Source organism: Dipodomys spectabilis, unplaced genomic scaffold (genome assembly GCF_019054845.1).
Source record: "Dipodomys spectabilis isolate Male_0828 unplaced genomic scaffold, ASM1905484v1 ptg000721l, whole genome shotgun sequence".
NCBI lineage: Eukaryota > Metazoa > Chordata > Mammalia > Rodentia > Heteromyidae > Dipodomys > Dipodomys spectabilis.
This window is the reverse complement of record NW_024871398.1, coordinates 18,670-44,076: the sequence shown is the minus strand read 5'-3', so window position 1 is coordinate 44,076 and position 25,407 is coordinate 18,670. Positions and strand designations below refer to the sequence as shown.

General features: G+C 57.8%; 1 protein-coding gene across 1 annotated transcript in view; it reads right to left on the bottom strand.

Annotated features, from left to right (window-relative positions):
* Pde3a (phosphodiesterase 3A) overlaps positions 1 to 25,407 on the bottom strand; it is a gene marked incomplete at its 5' end in the record, with an annotated part of 37,637 nt that overhangs the window by 827 nt on the left and 11,403 nt on the right. The window contains 10 exon segments of the mRNA XM_042672536.1: positions 4,124 to 4,391; positions 4,393 to 4,446; positions 5,735 to 5,890; positions 6,909 to 7,112; positions 13,196 to 13,392; positions 15,417 to 15,530; positions 18,325 to 18,436; positions 18,941 to 19,078; positions 21,978 to 22,135; positions 22,899 to 22,984. Coding sequence (XP_042528470.1) covers positions 4,124 to 4,391; positions 4,393 to 4,446; positions 5,735 to 5,890; positions 6,909 to 7,112; positions 13,196 to 13,392; positions 15,417 to 15,530; positions 18,325 to 18,436; positions 18,941 to 19,078; positions 21,978 to 22,135; positions 22,899 to 22,984 — 1,487 coding nt within the window.

The window sequence follows — 25,407 nt, the reverse complement described above, 5'->3', positions numbered from 1 at the left end:
TACCTTCAAGTCGCCGTGCAAAGGGGTTTGCACACCCGGCGGGGACAAGGCGTCTCGATCCACGACGCCCCTTCCCTCCTCCTCCCCCATCTCTCCCCACCCCACGCGCCCCTCCCCGCAAGTCACCTGACTCCGGGTCCTCCTGTGGACGGAGAGGATGAGGACCCACCGCTTCCTCTCCCTTCGCTCAGCTTTCCCCCTCCACCAAACCCTTCCCCTGAAACCCCAAGTTCTAGCTACCTGGTTTTCATTTTTGGGAGACCGCCAGCCAGCTGTTCAAAGGACTTGTGCCATGGGACCCCTCCAATAAACCACGCTTCAGTCGAGATGTCTGTGTGCCTCTGGCTTCATATATATATAATTTATAACTTAGTGCTTGCTTCCTTCCACACGGGAGGGAAAGCGTGCATGCTCCGTCCCTCTAAGCTAGACGTGCTTCACTTAGTGGAATTTTCCTCCCCCCCCCCCCAATCCATCCATTTCTTTGTCAACCAATTTAACTCACAAAAGTTGTCCAGACTGATTTCTTTCCAGACACTTCTGATGTTGGCTGCTCTTGGACTTTTCTTTGAACTAAAACGAATCTCAAAACCCATCCTGAGTTCTTTCACAAGCTAACATAAACTCTCTTTTTCCCCCTCCTCTTTCTCTCTCTCTCTCTCTCTCTCTCTCTCTCTAGTCTAGCCTCTGTCTCTGCTTGAATGATCTCTTTTGCCTACAGACACGGAACTCTTCTACTTAAGGTATGTTTGTGGTATGTGTATATATTGAGTTATATTTTTTGTGTTTACCAGGACTTGGGCTTGAACTTAAGGTCTCAAGCTCTCCCCTGGCTTTTTCCACTCAAGGTTGGTACTTAACCACTTGAACCATGTCTCCGGCTCCCGCCGGTTAATCTGAGATGAAAGCTACGTGGTTCTTATCTACCCAAGGTAGCTTTGAACGGTGATCCTCGGATCTCAGCCTCCCAAGCGGCTGGGATGACGGGCCTGGCTGACACAAAAGCAATGTCAACAGAAGATACAAGACAGTCTAGAAGAAAGACTAGAAACTGCACACTAGTGACTCAGGCCGGCTGCTTAAGAGAACGCGATCTGAGGATTGTGAGACTTTTATCTCCAGTTAACCACAGAAAAGTGGTAGAGCACCAGCCTCGAGTGAGAAAGCCAAGGGCCACACACACACACACACACACGCGCGCGCGCACACACACACACACACGTGCGCGCGCACACACACACACACACACACACACACACACACACCAAAAGTAATGGGGAAAAAAACCAAGACTGAATTTCTGCATTCCTTTATTATGTGGGCCTTTGATTCTGAAATCACCTGAAGGCCTAAATAATAAGTAATAAATATATTATTATTATTATTATTATTATTATTACTGGCAGTACTGAAGTCTGAACCCAGCTCCTCTGTCTTACCTAACTTGCTTGCTAGGCTGGCACTCTACCTCTTGAGCTATACCCTCCGGTGCTACTTTTTGCTGGTTCTTTTGGAACTGGATTCCAGTGAACTCTTCTGACCTCAACCTGGCCTCAAATGGAGATCCTCCGGCTCTCGGCCTCCGCCGGGGTTGCTCTGATTACAGGCGTGAGGCTAAAGAAAGCGCAAATTCTCCCTCTCCCTTTCCTTTCAGGGTAGCCTTCCCAAGAACGCGTCTTGTCTTATTCATGCTGAACCAAAAGCTACAAGGAACATCTCATCTCTGGAAGTAGAACCGAACAGAACAAGGTGGAAGCCAAAGTCTGTACCCACAGAGATGGGTGTCGGCTGGAATCTGCAGGAGGTCAAATGCTCAGGTAGAGGAGCCTGATGGTTTGGGGCTGGAAGGTTGGGGGCAGGAGAACTCCAGAGCCTCTTATTGTGAAACTGCGAAATGGGGTTTAGACTTCATTAGAAACCTCTTAGCTCACCCTGGGAGACGCTGGGATTTAATTGTGAGGGGATAAAAGCAGTCTGTCTGCAGGCCAGGGTTAATAAAGCATTTTATTCTGAGTTTTCCTGGAAGAGCTCCAAGCTTTTCTAAGGACAGAACTTATCAGGGCATAGTTAATCAAACTTAATTTTTTTCCCCTCCTGAAATCAAAGTATGGAGTTCAACCAAGGTAGCCCCTAGGAACTATAAAATTAAAATGACTAGCAACAACAATGAGAATTGTGTGTGTGTGCACGCGCATGCGCGTGCGTGTGCGTGTGTGTGTGTGTGTGTGTGTGTGCGTGGGGGGGCGCTGTTCCTGAGCTCTTTCACTCAAGGCTGGTGCTCTACCACTTGAACCAGAGTTCTAGTTCAGGATTTGTTTGGTAGCTCATTGGAAACAAGAGCCTGCAATCCCAGATACCCTGGGGGGGGGGGGGGGGTGAGGGAGGGGTGGGTGAGGGAGGGGGGGGGTGAGGGAGGGGGGGGGGGGTGGCGGGAAGAGACCAGGTGAAGCTCAGGCAAAGCAGGCCCCACGGAGGATTAATGAGAGCCACCAGGATGGCGTCTCCATGAGCAGAGACCATGGAGGCTGGCCCTGGCCCAGAGCGGACTTGAGCACAAGACAGAGTGTCCCTCACAGCCCTCCCCCCCCTCCTCCTCGTTCCCCCCTCCCCCTCCCCCTCCCCCTCCCCCTCTCCCCCTCCACCCCCTCCCCCTCCCCCTCCTCCCCCTCCCCCTCCCCCTCCTCCCCCTCCTCCCCCTCCCCCTCCTCCCCCTCCCCCTCCTCCCCCTCCCCCTCCTCCCCCTCCCCCTCCCCCTCCCCCTCCTCCTCCTCCTCCCCTTGCTCCTCCCTCATCCACCTACTTCACACTTCACACGCTGTGTGCCATTCCTGTCAATGTCACCCACGTTGCTTCTTACAACCCCCGCCCACCGGACTCAAACGCAACCCCACGCGCGACCCCCCGCACCCACGCGCGACCCCCACACCCACGCGCGACCCCCGCACCCACGCGCGACCCCACACCCACGCGCGACCCCACACCCACGCGCGACCCCCACACCCACGCGCGACCCCCCACACCCACGCGCGACCCCACACCCACGCGCGACCCCCACACCCACGCGCGACCCCACACCCACGCGCGACCCCCACACACCCACGCGCGACCCCCCGCACCCACGCGCGACCCCCGCACCCACGCGTGACCCCCGCACCCACGCGTGACCCCCGCACCCACGCGCGACCCCCACACCCACGCGCGACCCCCCGCACCCACGCGCGACCCCACACCCACGCGCGACCCCACACCCACGCGTGACCCCTCACCCACGCGTGACCCCTCACCCACGCGTGACCCCTCACCCACGCGCGACCCCCCATACCCACGCGCGACCCCCACACCCACGCGCGACCCCCCCGCACGCACGCGCGGCCCCCGCACCTACGCGCGACCCCCCACACGCACGCGCGACCCCCGCACCCACGCGCGACCCCCACACCCACGCGTGACCCCCGCACCCACGCGCGACCCCCGCACCCACGCGTGACCCCCGCACCCACGCGTGACCCCCGCACCCACGCGCGACCCCCCGCACCCACGCGCGACCCCCCACACCCACGCGCGACCCCCGCACCCACGCGCGACCCCCCACACCCACGCGCGACCCCCCGCACCCACGCGCGACCCCGCACCCACGCGCGACCCCCACACCCACGCGTGACCCCCGCACCCACGCGCGACCCCCCACACCCACGCGCGACCCCCCACACCCACGCGCGACCCCCCGCACCCTCGCGTGACCCCCGCACCCACGCGCGACCCCTCACCCACGCGCGACCCCCCGCACCCTCGCGTGACCCTCATACCCACGCGCGACCCCCCACACCCATGCGCGACCCCCGCACCCACGCGTGACCCTCATACCCACGCGCGACCCCCACACCCACGCGCGACCCCCCCCACACCCACGCGCGACCCCCCACACCCACGCGTGACCCCACACCCACGCGCGCGACCCCCACACCCACGCGCGACCCCACACCCACGCGCAACCCCTCACCCACGCGCGCGACCCCACACCCACGCGCGACCGCACACCCACGCGCGTGACCCCTCACCCACGCGCGACCCCCACACCCACGCGTGCCCGCCGAGAGGCGAGCCCGCGCGTGCGCACACTCACGGGGGGGCTTGCTGTTTTCACAGGTTTCCTCTTCATGGGCCTCCTCCTCCTCCTCCTGTTCCTCCTCCTCCTGCTGCTCCTGCTCCTCCTCCTCCTCCTCCTGCTCCTCCTCCTCCTCCTCCTCCTGCTCCTCCTCGTCCTCCTCCTCGGGGCCGTCCCCGTCGTCCAGCCAGCGTCCCGGCATGAGGCCGGCCGAGTTGTACGAGTTGCACAGGGGCCCCACGATGTGGGAGATGAACGACTCCTGCAGGTTGGCCAGCTGCGGGGCCCGCGCGGTCCATGAACGGGCTGATGGGTAAACCGAGGCTGGCCTCCTCGTCCCCCTAGGAGCGAGGCGGTGGTGTGAGCGGCGGGAGGGGGGGACGCGCGTGGGGCACAGGCCGAGCGGTCCACCTGCCCGACACGCACAGCCCCAGGAGCCGGCGTGCGCGTGCAAACCCCTCCGCACAGCCCCAGGAGCCGGCGTGCGCGTGCAAACCCCTCCGCACAGCCCCAGGAGCCGGCGTGCGTGTGCAAACCCCTGCACACAGCCCAGGAGCCGGCGTGCGTGTGCACACCCCTCTGCACAGCCCAGGAGCCGGGCATGCGCGTGCACACCCCTCTGCACAGCTCCAGGTGCCGGGCATGCGCGTGCAAATCCCTCCGCACAGCCCCAGGAGCTCCAGGAGCCGGCAAGCAGGTGCAAAGCGCAGCTCCAGGAGCAGGCGAGCGTGATAAACTAAGAGATCAGGAGGAGGCGTGGCTTGGGCTGGGTGGAGGCGTGGCTTGCGAGGAGGTGTGGCCTGGGGCAGAGGCATGGCCTGGGGCAGAGGCGTGGCTTGGGCTGGGTAGGCTGGGGTGGGGCGTGGCCTGGGTGGAGGTGTGGCCTGGGGCAGAGGCGTGGCTTGGGCTGGGTAGGCTGGGGTGGGGCGTGGCCTGGGTGGAGGTATGGCGTGGGGCAGAGGCGTGGCCTGGGTGGAGGCGTGGCTTGGGCCGGGTAAGCTGGGACATGGGCATGGCCCGATTGGAGGTGTGGCCTGGGCGGGGGGCGGGCCTTTCAGGGGCGTGGCCTTGCGGGGGCTTGGCCTGGGAGGGGTGGGGCCTTGCAGGAGCATGGCCTGCGTGGGGGCGTGGCCTGGGCGGGGTGCGCCTTGCGGGAGGATGGCCTGGGTGGGGGCGTGGCCTGGGCGGGGCGGGGCCTGGGCGGGGTGGGGCCTTGCGGGAGCATGGCCTGCGCGGGGGCGTGGCCTGGGCGGGAGCGTGGCCTGGGTGGGGGCGTGGCCTGGGCGGGGCGGGGCCTTGCGGGAGCATGGCCTGCGTGGGGGCGTGGCCTGGGCGGGGCGTGGTGGGGCCTTGCGGGAGCATGGCCTGGGCGGGGGCGTGGCCTGGGCGGGGTGGGCCTTGCGGGAGCATGGCCTGCGTGGGGGCGTGGCCTGGGCGGGGGCGTGGTGGGGCCTTGCGGGAGCATGGCCTGGGTGGGGGCGTGGCCTGCGCGGGGGCGTGGCCTGGGCGGGGTGGGGCCTTGCAGGAGCATGGCCTGCGTGGGGGCGTGGCCTGGGCGGGGCGTGGTGGGGCCTTGCGGGAGCATGGCCTGGGCGGGGGCGTGGCCTGGGCGGGGCGGGGCCGCCTGACCTGCTCGTAGAACTCATTGACGATGCCCTGCGTCCACTGCAGGTGGAGCTCTTTGCACTTGGCCGGCCCGTTGATGTCGGCCAGCTTGATGCACATCTGGCACACCAGCAGCCGGTCGTTCTCATCGGTCCAATCGATCCCCACGTCGTTGTTCACCTGCGGGGTCAGAGGGAGGAGTCACGCCGCGGCGCAGCCCACGCGGGAGCGAGGCGGGCAGGAGTCCTCCAGGGGACAATCGTCCTCGTCCTACCGCTCCCGCCGGCCACCCCAGCTGCTCAGGAGGCTGAGAGCCGAGGATCGGGGTTCAAGGCCAGCCTGGGCAGGAAAGTCCGTGAGACTCTGATCTCCCAGGAACCACCAGAAAACCGGAAGTGGAGCTGAGGCTCACGTGTAGAGCCCCAGCCTGGAGTGGAAGAGCTCAGGGACAGCGCCCAGGCCCTGGGTTCAAGACCAAGGACTGACCTCCCTCCCCACCCCTCACCCCCCCAAAAAAAGCGAAGTGATGAAGCCAGGCGTTGGCAGCTTACACCTGAGCTCCTAGCCCTGGGCAAGAACACTGAGTCCCGACACCAGGCCCGGAGTTCAAATCTTAGGTAGGGGCAAAAAGTAAAAGAAAAAGAAAAACCAAACGGAACAAAACCAACCCCAAAATGACCACTCAGTGAAACAATAAACCATAGGCAAGAATAACTGTGAAGTTTTAGGACAGCTAACAAATGCTGTATCTAAAAAGATGACAGGAGAACCCCAAGCCGACAGCGTAGATCAATGTCTAGTCACAGAGGATCAACGTCCCAGCAAGATGCTCTCCCAAACACAAGGTGACATCGAGCATCCATGTCTAGCAAGACAACCTAGCTACAAATATCCACTTTCAAAGAAACTCCTAATAGTGGTTAGCCTCTATTATTATTGTTGCTGTTGTTATTGTTTTTCCTTTACAAAATCAAGCATAACACACACACACACACACTCACACACACCACTTCAACATCTTAGATGCTCAGATTCACACCACGGCCTGTAGATTTCCCTTCCTGTGAGACATTTCAATTCCCTATTTGACTTAGGAGAGTGGATGACTATGAAGCATTTCTTTTTTATGGGGGGGAAGGGTTTTCCAGGATGTCTTTCCACGGGCTTCTAGAGGGAAGTTGGGTGAGGATCTCGTTACCTTGGCGTTAAACTTGGCTACGAAGTCGAAGTGCTTCTTCAGGTCAGTGGCCAAAATGGCTTCAATGACAAGGAAGCGGAAGTGTTTGAATTCCACGTGATCCAGGTTGGCCAGGAAGTTGTACTCGGGCCGGGACATAAAAAGGCTCCAGGCAGCGGCGGCGTGGTGGTTCTCCAGCACCGACCGGTCGTTGTACAGCACCGCCTGGACCAGGGGCAGAGTTTCCAGGTGAAAAGACAATCACACAAATCCTTGGGAACGGGCAAGGCTCCTGAGAGTTTTCTCTCTCCCCAGGGACGCAAGACATGGAATCTTGTGACTCATGGGTGGTTGGGCCAACAGCTCACGCCTGTAATCTCAGCTGCTCAGGAGGCTGAGATGTTAAGGATCGAGATTCAAAGCCAGCCCCGGTAGAAAACAAAAGAATCCACTGGAATCTTAATTAACTAGCAAAAATGCTGGGCAGTGGAGGTGTGGCTCGAGTGGTCGAGCACCAGCCTGGAGTGAGAAAGCTCAGGGACAGCGCCCAGGTCCTGAGTTCAAGCCCCACCACTGACACACACACACACACAAAGAAAATCGAGATACGTGTAGGAAAACCTGGATGGTCAATTAGGAAAATGAACTGGAATTCTCTGCAGGATACATGGGGGGGAAGGGATAGAGGGGGTATTTCTGGGGAAAGTGGGATATTCTATTGTTTTCATTGCTTTATCTTTAAGTAGTTGTACAAGGGAGCTGCCATAAGTCATCTCCATCCTTGTCTCCCCTTTCCACATTCTCACCCCCCTCCTTCCCCTCAATTCTCATCGTTTTGTAGAATATATGCATTGGGTTTTACGACTACAGCATCCTGCCCTATTTCTCTTCCTTTATCTGCAATCGGGATCCTTCTTTCTTTATCTAGAGAGCTCAGGAAAATTCTACGACACAGAAGAGAAATGTGGAAACATAGAAGAGTGTGACAAAGGATAAAGACAGGGAGCCGGACCGGCCTCCGCTTTCTCAGGGGAGGAGGAACTCTCCAGAGGTGCCTGGACTTTGTCCAGCTGTTTGATCACAGAGGTTCTGACGAGAACTCCCTGGAGTGGGTGGAAATGCGTCCACTCACTTTAGCCACTTTACATTCCGACTTCAGTATACACTAAAGCCACTTAAAAAGCAATACAGAGCGACTCAGTGGTTTGGGAATCTGTTGGAAGTCATATTCTGGGTAAAAAGAAAAATTCCCTCCCTAAATGAATGAAATAAATTGATACAGTTTCTCTCAACCTGGGGGGGGGGGTTTAAAATAGAAGAGGTGACACTAATGAAAATGCATTGCCCTCATCAACTGACAAGCTGAATTGAAACTCATTTGTTCTTAAGGAAGACAGAAGACAGGTAGATAGCTAGCTAGCTAGACAGACAAATAGACAGGTCAGTAGAAAGACTAGATAGACAGGTAGACAGACAGGTAGATACACAGAGGTAGACAGACAGACAGACAAGTAGACTAGATAGACAAGTAGATAGACAGACAGGTAGATAGAATAGACAGACAGACAGACAGGTAGAGAGATGGACTAGATAGATACAGACAGGTAGGTAGGTAGATAAGACTATACAGACAGACAGGAAGACAGACAGGTAGATACACAGGCAGAAGATAGGTAGATAGACATACAGATAGATAAGACAGACAGGTAGGTAGATAGACTAGACAGACGGGCAAGTAGATACACAGACAGGTAGAGAGAGTAGAGAGATGGATGGATGGATAGATAGACTGACAGACAGACTGACAGACTGGCTAGGCTGGTAGACAGACTGGGAAGACAGACAGTTATGTAGGGATATACAGACATAAAATAACGGTGGGATGATAACCATGCTGCTATCTGAGGCGTGGTAACTTGCTGTGGAAATGCTGATATTCCCCCAAAAGTAGAACTTGTGTTTAGAGAATCCTTGCATTCTGTCTGGGGGACAGGGATTCGAACTCGCTGCCTTGCTCCTGACCGGGGCTAGGCCACTTGAACCCGGGCTCCCGTGTTCTGGGGCTGGCGCTTCTTCTGTCCGTGCGCACAGCGGGTCTCACGCCTGGGTCCGAGGCGGCTCCGCACTGTGAGTCCCCGGACCGCGGGGGGCGACCGCGCCCCCAACTTCGCTGCCCACGCTGGCCTCCAGTTGCCATCCACCGCATCCGCGGGGCTGGGGTGCGGGGCGGGACCCCGCGCCGGGCCTGGCAGCCCCGCAGCCCGCAGCCCGCAGCCGCACAGCCCCGCAGCCGCACAGCCCCGCAGCCCGCAGCCCGCAGCCGCACAGCCCCGCAGCCCGCAGCCCCGCAGCCCGCAGCCGCACAGCCCCGCAGCCCCGCAGCCCGCACAGCCCCGCAGCCCGCACAGCCCCGCAGCCCCGCAGCCCGCAGCCCCGCAGCCGCACAGCCCCGCAGCCCCACAGCCCCGCAGCCGCACAGCCCCGCAGCCCGCAGCCGCACAGCCCCGCAGCCCCGCAGCCCGCAGCCCCGCAGCCGCACAGCCTCGCAGCCCGCAGCCCCGCAGCCGCACAGCCCCGCAGCCGCACAGCCCCGCAGCCGCACAGCCCCGCAGCCCGCAGCCCCGCAGCCCGCAGCCCGCAGCCGCACAGCCCCGCAGCCGCACAGCCCCGCAGCCCGCAGCCCCGCAGCCGCACAGCCCCGCAGCCCCGCAGCCCGCAGCCCCGCAGCCGCACAGCCCCGCAGCCCCGCAGCCGCACAGCCCGCAGCCCCGCAGCCCGCAGCCCGCAGCCGAACAGCCCCGCAGCCCGCAGCCGCACAGCCCGCAGCCCCGCAGCCCCGCAGCCGCACAGCCCCGCAGCCCCGCAGCCGCACAGCCCCGCAGCCCGCAGCCCCGCAGCCCCGCAGCCCGTAGCCCCGCAGCCCCGCAGCCCGCAGCCGAACAGCCCCGCAGCTCCGCAGCCCGCAGCCGCACAGCACCGCAGCCCCGCAGCCCGCAGCCGCACAGCCCCGCAGCCCGCAGCCGCACAGCCCCGCAGCCCGCAGCCGCACAGCCCGCAGCCCCGCAGCCCCGCAGCCCGCAGCCCGCAGCCGCACAGCACCGCAGCCCCGCAGCCCGCAGCCCGCAGCCCCGCAGCCCCGCAGCCCGCAGCCCCGCAGCCCCGCAGCCCCGCAGCCGCACAGCCCCGCAGCCCCGCAGCCCGTAGCCCCGCAGCCCGCAGCCCCGCAGCCGCACAGCCCCGCAGCCGCACAGCCCCGCAGCCCGCAGCCCCGCAGCCGCACAGCCCCGCAGCCCGCAGCCGCACAGCCCCGCAGCCCGCAGCCGCACAGCCCCGCAGCCCGCAGCCCCGCAGCCGCACAGCACCGCAGCCCCGCAGCCCCGCAGCCCGCAGCCCCGCAGCCGCACAGCCCCGCAGCCCGCAGCCGCACAGCCCCGCAGCCCGCAGCCGCACAGCCCCGCAGCCCGCAGCCCCGCAGCCGCACAGCACCGCAGCCCCGCAGCCCCGCAGCCCGCAGCCCCGCAGCCGCACAGCACCGCAGCCCCGCAGCCCCGCAGCCCGCAGCCCCGCAGCCCCGCAGCCCCGCAGCCCCGCAGCCCGCAGCCCCGCAGCCGCACAGCACCGCAGCCCCGCAGCCCCGCAGCCCCGCAGCCGCACAGCCTCGCAGCCCGCAGCCCCGCAGCCGCACAGCACCGCAGCCCCGCAGCCGCACAGCCCCGCAGCCCCGCAGCCCGCAGCCCCGCAGCCGCACAGCACCGCAGCCCGCAGCCCCGCAGCCGCACAGCCCCGCAGCCCACAGCCCCGCAGCCCGCAGCCCCGCAGCCGCACAGCCCCGCAGCCGCGCAGCCCCGCAGCCGCACAGCCCCGCAGCCGCACAGCACCGCAGCCCCGCAGCCCCGCAGCCGCACAGCCCCGCAGCCGCGCAGCCCCGCAGCCGCACAGCCCCGCCGGCCTCCGATCCGTGCAGGAGGGGTGCGCCCGGGTGTGCGTGCGCGGTTCCGGAGTGTCATGGCCGACGCCCCACGTTGACAACCCCCCCCCCCGCCCGCACCCCTCTCTGGCCCCGCCCCGCACCCCTCTCTGGCCCCGCCCCGCACCCCTCTCTGGCCCCGCCCCGCCCCTCTCTGGCCCGCCCCGCCCCTCTCTAGCCTGCCCCGCACCCCTCTCTAGCCCCGCCCCGCCCCTCTCTAGCCTGCCCCGCCCCTCTCTAGCCTGCCCCGCCCCCCTCTCTAGCCTGTCCCGCCCCTCTCTAGCCTGCCCCGCCCCTCTCTGGCCCCTCCCCGCCCCTCTCTGGCCCCGCCCCGCACCCCTCTCTGGCCCCGCCCCGCCCCTCTCTGGCCCGCCCCGCCCCTCTCTAGCCTGCCCCGCACCCCTCTCTAGCCCCGCCCCGCCCCTCTCTAGCCTGCCCCGCCCCTCTCTAGCCTGCCCCGCCCCCCTCTCTAGCCTGTCCCGCCCCTCTCTAGCCTGCCCCGCCCCTCTCTGGCCCCTCCCCGCCCCTCTCTGGCCCCGCCCCGCCCCTCTCTAGCCTGCCCCGCCCCTCTCTAGCCCGCCCCGCCCCTCTCTAGCCTGCCCCGCCCCCCTCTCTGGCCCCGCCCCGCCCCCCTCTCTAGCCCGCCCCGCACCCCTCTCTGGCCCCGCCCCGCCCCTCTCTGGCCCGCCCCGCCCCTCTCTAGCCTGCCCCGCCCCTCTCTAGCCCCGCCCCGCCCCTCTCTAGCCTGCCCCGCCCCTCTCTGGCCCCGCCCCGCCCCTCTCTAGCCTGCCCCGCCCCTCTCTAGCCTGCCCCGCCCCTCTCTAGCCTGCCCCGCCCCTCTCTAGCCCGCCCCGCCCCTCTCTAGCCTGCCCCGCCCCCCTCTCTAGCCTGTCCCGCCCCTCTCTAGCCTGCCCCGCCCCTCTCTGGCCCCTCCCCGCCCCTCTCTGGCCCCGCCCCGCCCCTCTCTAGCCTGCCCCGCCCCTCTCTAGCCTGCCCCGCCCCTCTCTAGCCCGCCCCGCCCCTCTCTAGCCTGCCCCGCACCCCTCTCTGGCCCTGCCCCCCTCTCTAGCCCGCCCCGCACCCCTCTCTGGCCCCGCCCCGCCCCTCTCTGGCCCGCCCCGCCCCTCTCTAGCCTGCCCCGCACCCCTCTCTAGCCCCGCCCCGCCCCTCTCTAGCCCCGCCCCGCCCCTCTCTAGCCTGCCCCGCCCCTCTCTAGCCTGCCCCGCCCCTCTCTAGCCTGCCCCGCCCCTCTCTAGCCCGCCCCGCCCCTCTCTAGCCTGCCCCGCACCCCTCTCTGGCCCCGCCCCGCCCCCCTCTCTAGCCCGCCCCGCACCCCTCTCTGGCCCCGCCCCGCCCCTCTCTGGCCCTGCCCCGCCCCTCTCTAGCCCGCCCCGCACCCCTCTCTAGCCTGCCCCGCCCCTCTCTAGCCGGCCCCGCCCCTCTCTAGCCTGCCCCGCCCCTCTCTGGCCCCTCCCCGCACCCCTCTCTGGCCCCGCCCCGCCCCTCTCTAGCCTGCCCCGCCCCTCTCTAGCCTGCCCCGCCCCTCTCTAGCCTGCCCCGCACCCCTCTCTGGCCCCGCCCCGCCCCCCTCTCTAGCCCGCCCCGCACCCCTCTCTGGCCCCGCCCCGCCCCTCTCTGGCCCGCCCCGCCCCTCTCTAGCCTGCCCCGCACCCCTCTCTAGCCCCGCCCCGCCCCTCTCTAGCCTGCCCCGCCCCTCTCTAGCCTGCCCCGCACCCCTCTCTAGGCCCGCCCCGCCCCTCTCTGGCTCGCCCCGCCCCTCTCTGGCTCGCCCCGCCCCTCTCTGGCCCGCCCCGCCCCTCTCTAGCCTGCCCCGCACCCCTCTCTAGCCCCGCCCCGCCCCTCTCTGGCTCACCCCGCCCCTCTCTGGCCCGCCCCGCCCCTCTCTAGCCTGCCCCGCCCCTCTCTGGCCCGCCCCGCCCCTCTCTAGCCTGCCCCGCCCCTCTCTGGCCCACCCCGCCCCTCTCTAGCCTGCCCCGCCCCCCTCTCTGGCCCCGCCCCGCCCCTCTCTGGCCCGCCCCGCCCCTCTCTGGCCCCGCCCCGCCCCTCTCTAGCCTGCCCCGCCCCCCTCTCTGGCCCCGCCCCGCCCCCCTCTCTGGCCCCGCCCCGCCCCTCTCTGGCCCCGCCCCTCTCTGGCCCGCCCCGCCCCTCTCTGGCTCCGCCCCGCCCCTCTCTGGCCCGCCCCGCACCCCTCTCTGGCCCGCCCCGCACCCCTCTCTGGCCCGCCCCGCACCCCTCTCTGGCCCCGCCCCGCCCCTCTCTGGCCCGCCCCGCCCCTCTCTGGCCCGCCCCGCACCCCTCTCTGGCCCGCCCGCCCGCGTACCTGGGGCGCGCCGGTGGCCACGAGGAAGGCGTTGGTGCGGCCGGGGTGGTCGTAGTCGTGCATGGCGGCCGCCACGTAGAGCGCCATGAGCTCGAGCGCGGGGATGTTCCCGCACAGGCTCCCGTAGCGCGCGTCCTGCGCGCCCAGCATCCGCGACGACACGAAGCCCATCCGCCCGCGCGCCAGCGCCTCTGCGTCTGCGCACAGGGGGGGGGGGGGTGAGCGGGGCCAGGAGGGGCGGGGCCGAGCTGAGCGGGGGCGGGGCCAGGAGGGGCGGGGCCGAGCTGAGCGGGGGCGGGGCCAGGAGGGGCGGGGCAGAGCGGAGCAGGGGCGGGGCCAAGCGGAGCGGGGGCGGGGCCAGGAGGGGCGGGGCAGGGCTGAGCGGGGGTGGGGCCAGGAGGGGCGGGGCCGAGCTGAGCGGGGGCGGGGCCAGGAGGGGCCGAGCGGAGCGGGGGCGGGGCCAGGAGGGGCGGGGCAGAGCGGAGCGGGGGCGGGGCCAGGAGGGGCAGAGCTGAGCGGGGGCGGGGCCAGGAGGGGCGGGGCAGAGTGGAGCAGGGGCGGGGCCTGGGAGTAAGGGGGCGGGGCCGAGCTGAGCGGGGGCGGGGCCAGGAGAGGCGGGGCAGAGCTGAGCGGGGGCGGGGCCAGGAGGGGCGGGGCAGAGCTGAGCGGGGGCGGGGCCAGGAGGGGTGGGGCCAGGAGGGGTAGGCAGAGTTGAGCGGGGGCGGGGCCAGGAGGGGCGGGGCAGAGCTGAGCGGGGGCGGGGCCTGGGAGTAAGGGGGTGGGGCCGAGAGGGCGGGGCGTGAAGGGGTGGGGCCAGGGCTGCTAGGGGCGTGGCTGGTTGGAGCCGGGGTGGGGAGGGGCGGGCCTGGCATGAGCGAGGGGCGTGGCCTGGCGGAGGCCGGCCCAACCCAGGCTCCCGGACTCTCCAGCCCGGGCTGGCCTCGAACCCGCGAGCCTCAGATCCCAGCCTCTTGAGGAGCGGGGATCACAGGCAGGGCGCAGCTCGACCTCGCATTTTAGGGAGGAAAACTAATAAATATATATATAATAAATATAAATCCATATTTATCCATATTTCATAGGTATTTATAAATACATAGGCCAGTATACATAATATGTAAGTTTTAAATTGTATTAGTACTTGATTTAGTTAAATATATTTATAGATATATATCTAATATATATCTATATCATATATAGCTATAGCTATTAGAGAATGGATAGATGGATAAATGGATACATAGAGCGATTGATCGATGGATAGATGAATCGGCAGGTAGATGGATAGACAGGTAGGTAAGTGGGTGGATATATAAGTAGATGGATGGATAGATGGATGGATGGGTGGGTGGGTGGGTGGGTGGATGGATGGATGGATGGATGGATGGTGGATGGATGGGTGGGTGGATAGATGTATGGGTAAGTAGGTGGATGGATGGATGAGTTGGTGGGTGGATGGATGGATGGATGAGTTGGTGGATGGATGGGTGGATGGTGGAAGGTGGATGGATGGATGAATGGATGGATGGATGGATGGATGGATGGATGGATGGATGGATGAGTTGGTGGATGGGTGGGTGGATGGATGGATGGATGAGTTGTTGGATGGGTGGATGGATGGTAGATGGTGGTGGGTGGATGGATGGGTAGAGATGGATGGATAAGTTGGTGGGTGGGCGGATGGATGGATGGATGGGTAGGTAGGTGGATGGATGGATGGATGAGTTGGTGGGTGGATGGATGGGTAGGTAGGTGGATGGATGGATGAGTTGGTGGGTGGTTGAATGGATAGATGGATGAGTTGGTGGGTGGGTGGATGGATGGATGGATGGATGGATGGATGGATGGATGAGTTGGTGGATGGGTGGGTGGATGGATGGTGGATGGTGGGTGGTGGGTAGATGGATGGGTAGAGATGGATGGATAAGTTGGTGGGTGGACGGATGGATGGATGGATGGGTAGGTAGGTGGATGGATGGATGGATGGATGAGTTGGTGGGTGGTTGAATGGATGGATGGATGAGTTGGTGGGTGGGTGGATGGTGGATGGATGAGTTGGTGAGTGGATGATGGATGGATGGATAGATAGACGATAGATCGATGTTGACTCAGAGACAGATACAGATATAGAGGTAATATGTATGTAGATACAGATGAAGCTATCTTGTGCCTCGGCCTCTTCCCCGGGCACCGGGGAGAGGGCCAGGGCGGGGCCACGTACCTGCATCGCCGGGCGCACCGTGGTCGCTGAGCACCGTGGCCAGGCCGGGGATGGGCTGCGTGGTCAGGTACCACACTGCATGCAGCACGTCTGTAGCGTGAACTCGGTTGTGATCTGAAACCAAGCAGAGGGACCAGTCAGCATCGGGTAAAATCGGTGGGGGGGGAGAGGAGGGCAGGAAGATGGGTGGTGGATATTATATATTTCTTTCTTTCTAGGCATCTATTTGTAGGCCTATGAAAATAGTATAATGACACCCACTAAAATGTTCTATTCCTACACCTAAAAAACAAATAGCGTAATGATGTCCATTAAAAACCATTAAAAAAACCTAAATAGAAAAGTGATTCTGGAGGCTGAGATCTGAGGATCACAGCACAATGCCTGTCTAAGCAGGAAAGACTTTCTCCAATCAACCATCAAAAAAGAAAAAATCTAGAGGTGGCGCTGTGGCTCAAGTGGTAGAGCACTAGCCTTGTGCAAAAGCAGCTCAGGGACAGCGCCCAGGCCCTGAGTTCAAGCCCAGGATCAGCACCAAAAAAAAAAAAAAAAACCTTTGTTTATGAATATATGCAAAATATATTTGCATAGATTTTCATAGAAGAGAAAAATGCGTGCGTTTGTCTCTCTGAATCTAACTTATATCACTTAGCATGATTATAACTATAGGGCTGGGCAGGTGGCTCAGTGGTAGAGTGCTTGCCTCGCATGCATGAAGCCCTGGGTTCGATTCCTCAGCACCACATGCACAAAAAAAGCTAGAAGTGGTGCTGTGATTCAAGTGGTAGAGCGCTAGCCTTGAGCAAAAGAAGCTCAGGGACAGCGCCCAGGCCGTGAGTTCAAGCCCCAGGACTGGCAAAAAAGAAAAGAAACAACAACAACAAAAATGCCCTGTAGTTTTTTTTTTTGGAAAGCAATCTAGATCCTTGGGGAGCCTTTAAGAGAGGCTGGATTTTGGTTTTCCTCTACAGTTAGGACAAATGTCTGCTTTTGTCCCTGTTCTGACACTTGTGAGTAAGTTACTGAAGGGTCATTTTCTTATCTTGAAAAGAAAACAGATGGAATGTCTCATTTCTTATCTGAAAAATATGCAGATACGAACAGTGCCAATTTCAGAATAAGATGATGACAAGTCCCTAGAGAGAACAGATTTGTGTTGTTGTTGTTGTAGGATCTGAACTCAGGGCCCGGGCGCTGTCCCTGAGCTGCTTCTGCTCAAGGCTGGTGCTCTACCACTTGAGCCACAGCTCCACTTCTGGTTTTCTGGTGTTTCCTTGGAGATCAGAGTCTCATGGACTTTCCTGCCCAGGCTGGCTTTGAACCTGGATCCTCAGATCTCAGCCTCCTGAGTAACTGGGCTGACAGGCGTGAGCCACCAGCTCTTGGCTTCTTTATTTTTTACATCTAAATTGAGACAATTTAATGTTTACTCAACCTTCCACTTAGACATTTAAGAAGCTTTTGCATTTCCCCTTTTCTCTTTAAAAAAAAAAAAGTCCTTTTCCAGATGCCATTATGAAACAAATTTCACTTCTAATATCTTAGTGTGTTATGGAAGTGGATTCCACCCAATTTTCATTTTAGCACTTCTGTGTGGCTTTTTTTTTCCCTCAATTAATTCTGGATTTATTCACACAGATCCATTTAAAGAAAAATTCTTTTAGGAACACACGGTAAAGTCATTCAACAGGCCGTGAGATGCCGACACACATTCATTATCACAAACAAGAAGGAAGGCTCCTTCCTGACTACATGCCCCTTGGTCCACATGTAAAACCCCACCCATGCATGGCGGAGTTCTGATTTAAAAGCGATCCAACTCCAGTGCTTTCCTGAGACAGATAAATCAATTCACAGGGAAAGATAACACCAGCTTGGAAATTACAGCCAGTGACTAGCGGGTCTTTAAGAGTGCTCAGTGGCTTCCTGCCTGTGCTAGTTTATTTACGTAACTTCTTAACCTTTCAGAAATCACTGGAACACTTAGGGCGATGGTTGGCACTCAGCCTTGGGAAAAATCGCATTAAAGCAAGCAAAGCTTATCTTGAGTTCCTTTCAAACAAACCCTGTTTCGTATCTCTTCATCCATGGCTTCAGCCACCAAACTTTCTCAAGAGATCCTAGGATTCTTAAACTCCTTTTTTACAAAAAAATTTTTTCTCCCTTACCCCAGTGGTCCAATTTTTTTCTGCCTTGGGTTCTATATTTTCCTGCAAATCTCAGGGGCAGATTGAATTCTCCCTTCCTATTACGATTGGTTTATGTGGTGCCATTCTACTCCAAGGCCAACAATGGGACTGCCCTGTACAGTAGCTCACGCCTGACATCCCAGCAACTCAGGAGGCTGAGATCTGAGGATCATGGTTCAAAGCCAGCCTGGGCAGGAAAGTCTGTGAAACTCTTATCTCCCATGAACCACCAGAAAACCAGAAGTGGAGCTGTGGCTCAAAGTGGTAGAGCACCAGCCTTGAGTGAAAATTCAGGGCACCTAGGCCCTGAGTTCAAATCCCAGGACTAGTTCCCGGTTCTGGTGTACACACATGTGTACATGCCCACATACACAGAGTTATTATAACATTTGATCCTAACAGCTGAGAGATTCGAAGGGACTTAAATTCGAACAATGAGCAAACAGGATGATCTCTCCGGTTTCTGGATTAAGAAATGAGTAGGGGTTGGGGAGGAAAAGTAGGGGGATGTAATTAAGCCCAGCTGTTAATGAAGGATCCAGGCTCCAACACAGGCCACAGCCCCTTATCACTGACGGTCCTACTGAGGATCTTGCCCACTTGTGATGTTTAGATGGCTCCTAACGATTCACCAGCTTCCTCCCCTACAAACTCTCCCTACCCCTCAGGGTAGATTGGATCTTATTAGAACTGTCCCCTCCCAAATGGCTTCTACTTACAAGGAATGTCTCGGTATCCAATCTCCAACGCGTGAAAATAATTCATGAATTCTCTCACTGGAATCTTAAAGGCTTCGAAGAGGCCCATGTCTTCAAAAAGTCTGTAGGAGACCTAGCAAAGGGAGACAAAGACACAATCAGCTCATCACACACCACCCTACAACGCATCCATTGCATATGGCGGACACAAAAGTAACACTGGATGGAAAATGGCAAACCCCATTGGTCACACTGTATTTGTGTGCATCAGTAGTAAAATTTGAACTCAAGACCAGGGCATTCATTTTCCCTTTGCTTCTGCACACGAGATGAGCATTCTAGCACATCTCCACTCCCAGCTTTTCCCTGATCAACTGGAGAGCCACCAGATTGCCTCCTGATCGCGCCTGGCTGGCTTAGAACCGCGATCCTCCTATCTCAGCTTTGCTGAATTGCTGGGCTGTCAGATGTGAGCCACCAGCTCCAGGCAGCGATGTCTCTCTGCCTGTTGATCATTTCCCTTCTCCCCACAACTTCTCATCCCCCCCATGGCCAAGAAGAACTGGAACCTTCTTACAGCCACGAACCACTCATTGTACCTCTCTGTGCTGTTAAACGGGTAGGACGCGTTTCTTACCTGGCTGAGAATACGGCTGCATTTTCTTCCTATATTTTCCACTAAATCAAAAATAGGGAAATTCCAGGTGTTTAGCTGGTCCATTATTGAACCCAGATTATCCATGATGAGAGGCTCAGGGGCAAGAATCGGTTTGTCCTGAAAGAGAGATTAAATGACATTAAGAATAGGTGCTTTTTCTCCAAAACAAATCCTGTCTTGAAACAGTCAATCAGCAACTGTCATTATCTGAAGTAAACAATGCAAAACTCTAGGGTGAAGGGTGAACCTCTATCTATCTATCTATCTATCTATCTATCTATCTATCTATCTATCTATCTATCTATCTATCTATCTATCTATCTATCTAGTGGTAGTCCTGGGGCTTGATCTCAGGACCTAGGTGCTGTCCCTGAGCTTTTTTATTTTTTTTATTATTTTTATTTTTGGCTCAAAACTAGTGCTCTACCACTTGAACCACAGCTCCACTTCCAGTTCTTTTTTCTGGTTAATTGGGAATAAGAGTCTCACTGACTTTCTTGCCCGGGTTGGCTTTGAACCATCATCTCAGTCTCCTGAATAGCTGGGATTAAATGTGTGAGCCACGGGTGCCTGGCTCACCAGGATGGATCTTAAGAAACAAATACAGTAAAGATAAACAAGATACTGACACAGAATGAAGTGGGCGGCAGTGAAGTTTTGGGGTACCTGCCGGTCCCTCACTTACAACTTTGTGTGGAAACTGTCTTTTCTATCAACGTGTATTGCTTCAAATTTCCTGCTTTGGCCTGGGGAGCTTGGCTTTTGTTAGGGAAAAGAGAAACTGCTTTGGAATAAGAAAAAAAATGCAAAATGTAAGGTTTATTGTCTTGAACTGGTTTCTTTTCAAGATGGAATTATAGCACACCCCAGACTGTTCAAGAAATAGCGGAGGGTGTGAGTTATATTTTGAGATGACTCCTGTTCATCTTATTTCAAAGTCACTTTGTGTAACTAGATCTTACCCTATTCAAACTAGCCAATCACAAGCAGATGGTGCACCTGAGCTCAGCCAATCCGAGCAGAGGGGCGGGACCTGCTGTTAGGGATCACCTTATGTAAATAGATTTTAGTCTACTCAAACTAGCCAATCATGAGCAGATTGTGCACCTGAGCTCAGCCAATCCGAGCAGAAGAGTGGGACCTGCTGTTAGAGATAACCTTATGTAAATAGACCTTAGTCTATTCAAACTAGCCAATCACAAGCAGATTACAAACCTGAGCTCAGCCAATCCGAGCAGAGGGGCGGGACCTGCTGTTAGGGATACCCTTATGTAAATAGACCTTAGTCTATTCAAACTAGCCAATCACAAGTAGATTGTGCACCTGAGCTCAGCCAATCCAAGCAGAGGGGCGGGGCCTGCTGTTAGGGATCACCTTATGTAAATAGATCTTAGTCTACTCAAACTAGCCAATCATGAGCAGATTGTGCACCTGAGCTCAGCCAATCTGAGCAGAGGGGTGGGGCCTGCTGTGGGAGGTATAAATAGGGGAGTGGCCAGCCTGCTCTGGGTGCTTGCTGAGCAGATTTCTGGCTGATGACCACAGCTTTCTGCAGAAGTGGATTTTGCTATTGGGGTGACTCCAGTGGTTTTATTATATTTATATGTAACCTTATATTTATAACAGCGTGAGCAAAACGGAGACACTTTTTCCAGAAGCTACTAAAACTACCTTGGGTTTGTTGCGAACTTCCTCAACCAAGACTCAAAGGATAGTGGGAAGTGACATGCAAGCCCACCTCTTTCTAGATTTAGGAAATGTTTTCAGAGATCAGGGGCTTCTGGCTTATATGGGACTCTTGAAAGAAAGCAAGGAATCATGAGGGAAAGCAGCATCTCAACTGACTTTACAGAGTCAGGCGGCAAGGCTCTATGAATTCTGCAGAAGAAAACTGTTATACAGACGGGAAATTTAACTGAGCTTTTGATCCGCCGTTTACTAAGATGCATGGATTATGAAAATGCACATTGAAGCTGGTGGGGATTCAGGTGTTGCTGGTTCCCGCCTGTCATCCCAGCTGCTCAGGAGGCTGAGATCGGAGGATCACGGTTCAAAGCCAGCCTGGGCAGGAAAGTCCGTGGGATGCTTCTCTCCCATGAACCACCAGAAAGCCGGAAGTGGCACTGTGGCTCAAGTAGTAGAGCGCCAGTCTTGAGCTGAAGAGCTGAGGGACAGCGCCCAGGCCCAGAGTTCAAGCCCCAGGACTGGCACACACACATCAAAAGGTAATTTTAGTATTTAGCAAGTGTCGATACACTGTGGTTTATCAGGAAGAGGAACACTGGTTCCTTTTGTAAATCAAGTACATGCTACAGCAAACAGATGCTCTAAGAAAACTCTCCTCTCCTCTTTCCTTCCTCTCCTCCTCCCTCTCCTCTCCTTTATTCTTTTCTTCTTTCCTTTCCCCTCCCCTCTCCCCTTCCTCTCCTCCTCTCCTCTCCTTTCTCTTCTCTTCCTCTCCCCTCCTTTTTCTCCTTCCCTTTCTCCATCTTTCTCTACCTCCTTTCCCTCCTCTCTTCTTTCCTGCCTTCCTTCCTTCCTTCCTTCTTTCCTTCCTCCCTTCTTTCCTTCCTTCCTTCTTCTTGTCTTTTCCCTCCTCCCTCTCTCCCTTCCTTCCTTCTTTCCTTCCTTCCTTCTTGTCTTTTCCCTCCCTCCCTCCCTCTCTTCCTTCCTTCCTTCCTTCCTCCCTCCCTCTCCTTCCTTCTTTCCTTCCTTCTTTCTTCTTTTCCCTCTCTCCCTCCTTCCCTCCCTCTCTCCCTTCCTTCTTTTTTCCTTCCTTCTTCTTGTCTTTTCCCTCCCTCCCTCCCTCCCTCCCTTCTAAACTATTAACACAACAACATATTCATCTCCCCCATGCCTATTTGCATCTTCGAGCAAGGATGAAGATTTCTTAAACGCTTTCCATCCCCAAACAACAGAACCCCAAAGAGCCAGCCCAGGCCGGGCTGGGGCGGAGGTGGAGGCCCCTACGGGGGGAGGGGGGGTGCAGGTGGGCCGATGGTGTACCCCGGCTCACCAGGAACAGCATGGCCTCTGCAGGGAAGGGGCTGCCCCGGGCCGCGGCCTCTCTGGGGGGCTCCCTGGGGACCCCTGCCTCCTCTTCGTTCTGGACAATGTCGCTGCTGTCGCTGTTGTTGTTGGTGTCATAGTCAGATGTGACCTGGGCCGTGTCATCTGCAAAGGAAGGACCAGAGCCCATCAGGAGGCCCGAGACAGGGCCAGCATTGCCCACGGCCATGGGGGCCTCCAACATGTCACACTTGGGCTGGGACGGTGGCTCAGTGGTAGAGCGCTCGCCTCGCATGCATGAGGCCCTGGGTTCGAGTCCTCAGCGCCACATAAAGCAGAAAAAGCCAGAAGTGGCGCTGTGGCTCAAGCAGTAGAGCACTAGCCGTGAGCTGAAGAGCTGAGGGACAGCGCCCAGGCCCTGAGTCCCTGAGCTGCTTTTATGCTCAAGGCTGGTGCTCTACCACTTGAGTCACAGCACCACTTCTGGTTTTCTGGTGGTTCATTGGAGATCAGAGTCTCATGGACTTTCCTGTCCGGCCTGGCCTCAAACCATGGTCCTCAGATCTCAGCCTCCTGAATGGCTGGGATGACAGCTGTGAGCCACTGGCACCTGGCTTTGAGGTCTGTGTGTTGTGCAGTTCAGGTATTATACAACTCACTTAACCCAGGTGTGCACAGCTGGGGAAACATGGTGAAAAGCATTACACCAATACTTCACTATGATTTTGTTTGTTTGGGGGGAGGCCAGTCCTGAGACTTGAACTCAGGGCTTGGACACTGTCCATGAGCTTCTTGGCTCAAGGTTAACACTCTACTGCTTGAGCCACAGATCCACTAATTCAGGAAGATAGCTGACTTCGGCTATTCAGGAAAAAGCAAAAGGAGAAGCATTGTGATTATGCGGAGTGGAATAAAGATTTAGGGTTACCTGTCCTGTTCGGGGTCCGGGGGGCTCCCCTGTCTGGTTCTCCGGCTCCTCCAGCAGTGCTCTTTTGGGAATACGGTCTACCACAACTGAGAAATATTAGAAATAAAATGTTATTTTTTTTTTTGTCCAGTGCTGGGACTTGAACTCAGGGCCTGGGCGCTGTCCCTGAGCTCTTTCACTCAAGGCTGGTGCTCTACCACTTGAGCCACGGCGCCACTTTCAGTTTTCTAGTGTTTTGTTAGAGATAAAAGTCTCACGGGCTTTCCTGCCCGGGCTGGCTTTGAACCGGGATCCTCAGATCTCAGCCTCCTGAGTAGCGGGAATGACAGGCGGGAGCCACCGGTGCCCGGCCATAGTTACACCTTCAGGAACATTGTGAAGGAGCAGAAATGTGGGATTGAGCGGGAATAATTCTGACTGAAGAAAACTGGTCAATGGGTCATTTCCAGAGGCGTTAGAGATGGATACAGGCTGTGGAGGGATGCAGGTTTTTCATTTTCATTGTTGGTTTGTTTAATGAATGAATGAATGAATGAATTCATTCATTCATTTTGTCAGTCACGGGGCTTGAACTCAGGGCCTGGGCGCTGTCCCTCAGCTCTTCAGCACAAGGCTGGCGCTCTACCACTTGAGCCACAGCGCCACTTCCGGTTTTCTGAGTGGTTTGTTGGAGATCACAGTCTCATGGACTTTCCTGCCTGGGCTGGCTTTGAACCCTGATCCTCAGATCTCAGCCTCCTGAGTCGCTAAGATGACAGGCGGGAGCCACTGGCGCAGCGCCAGCTATTTATTCTTTTTTTTTTTTTTTAATCAACAGTGAGGATGGTTGATAATTAAAAAGAGCCAGCCCCTAAAGCCAGGCTGCATTTCAAGCCGTCTCCTGTGTGGCCATTTCAATGATTGGATTTTAATGTGTCTTTGGGCTACTGGATGCTTTTGTTGGGCCTGACTGTAAGAAAAGAACAAAAAGGATCTCAGAGGAACTTATTATTATTCTTCCCCTCTCATCTGTTTGCCATTTAGCTATAGCCCGTCTACCCGGAGACGGGAAGAACTGAGTTTCATATCCAAAATGTTTCATTATTTGGTTCTCACAGTGGTATTGATCTGCGCATGTCATTGGGTAAAAAGCCTTTTCTGGCTGGAAAAGAAAATATCTTTATACAATGTGAATTTATCTTTCAGCCATTCCCCCCACACACACACACGTAAGCAGAGAAACATAACCTGTGTGAATTATTCCTAAGGGTAACTAAAATCCCATCATTTTGTCTCAGGGATGCCAACAAGAATAAAAGAACAGAAGGCAAAAGAAGCTTCCTGCAAACACCGGTGGAGTCTGGCTTTATTAGTGTGAACACATTATTTTTTTTTTTGCATGGCAAAGGGACTATTTAAATGTCCCTCATTTAGATGCGGGACTATTTGAATCAGGGACTAGTTAAATGAGGGACTATTTAAGTGAGGGTCTCCTTTGCTTCTTTGCCAAAACAAAAACAAAAAAAAGAAGAAGGAAAAAAAAAAAGAAAACTCTTGTTGCAAAGAGACTGGGATTCGATGCCAAGTGCAAGTTCAGCACCCCAGTGCGTCAAGTTCAAGTTCAATGCCAAGTTCTGAGCTGGGAGCCGCCCTGAGCCGCGGCCGTGGTGGTGCTGTGTCTCCGGCAGAGTCTGGGGCTCCCTGGGTGGCTGACTCACAGTGAATAATAAAACCTGGGTTGAATTATAGATTTACGAAGCCCAAGCAATAAAACACCCACTACTGGATTTATACCCAGCAGCAACCCGAGTGGACTTCAGTGAAATCCCTTCCTGTCTGCGTGTGTGCGTGTGTGCGCGTGTGTGTGTGTGTGTGTGTGTGTGTGTGTGTGTTTTCCTCTGAAAGTTCTTGTATAAAAAATCCCATTACATTCATCCTGCTCCACACACACACACACACACATTCACACACACACACACACACACACACACACACACACACACACACTAGCTATAAGGAGAAATCCAAAAATAAAAATGAAATAAAAATATGGAGGGACAGAAGGGTAAACCAAGGCAGCCATGGTCCTCACGGGACACCAGGTGGAGAATGAACTCTACCACTCGTGGGTGGGGAGGGGAGGGAAACACTGGGGGAGAGCGAGGGACGGGGGGGCAGGGTCCACAGAGCAATGCGCTCACGGCCCGACTGATGTCACTGTCACCTCTCTGTCCATCACCTTTGTCATCACAATAAAAATTTTTGATGAAATAAAATCAAGTTTAAAAAGTAAAAGAACTACAAATGACCTCAAATACACTGTAAAATAAAAACTCAAAAGCTGTAAAATGACATAAAACAAAATTTCAGATAAAAAGTTTTAAAACTATAAAAAAAATTTAAAATAAGAAATCAACTATAAGATGAAATAAAGGCCGGGCGCCGGTGGCTCCCGCCTGTCATCCCAGCTACTCGGGAGGCTGAGATCTGAGGATCCCGGTTCAAAGCCAGCCCGGGCGGGAAAGACCTT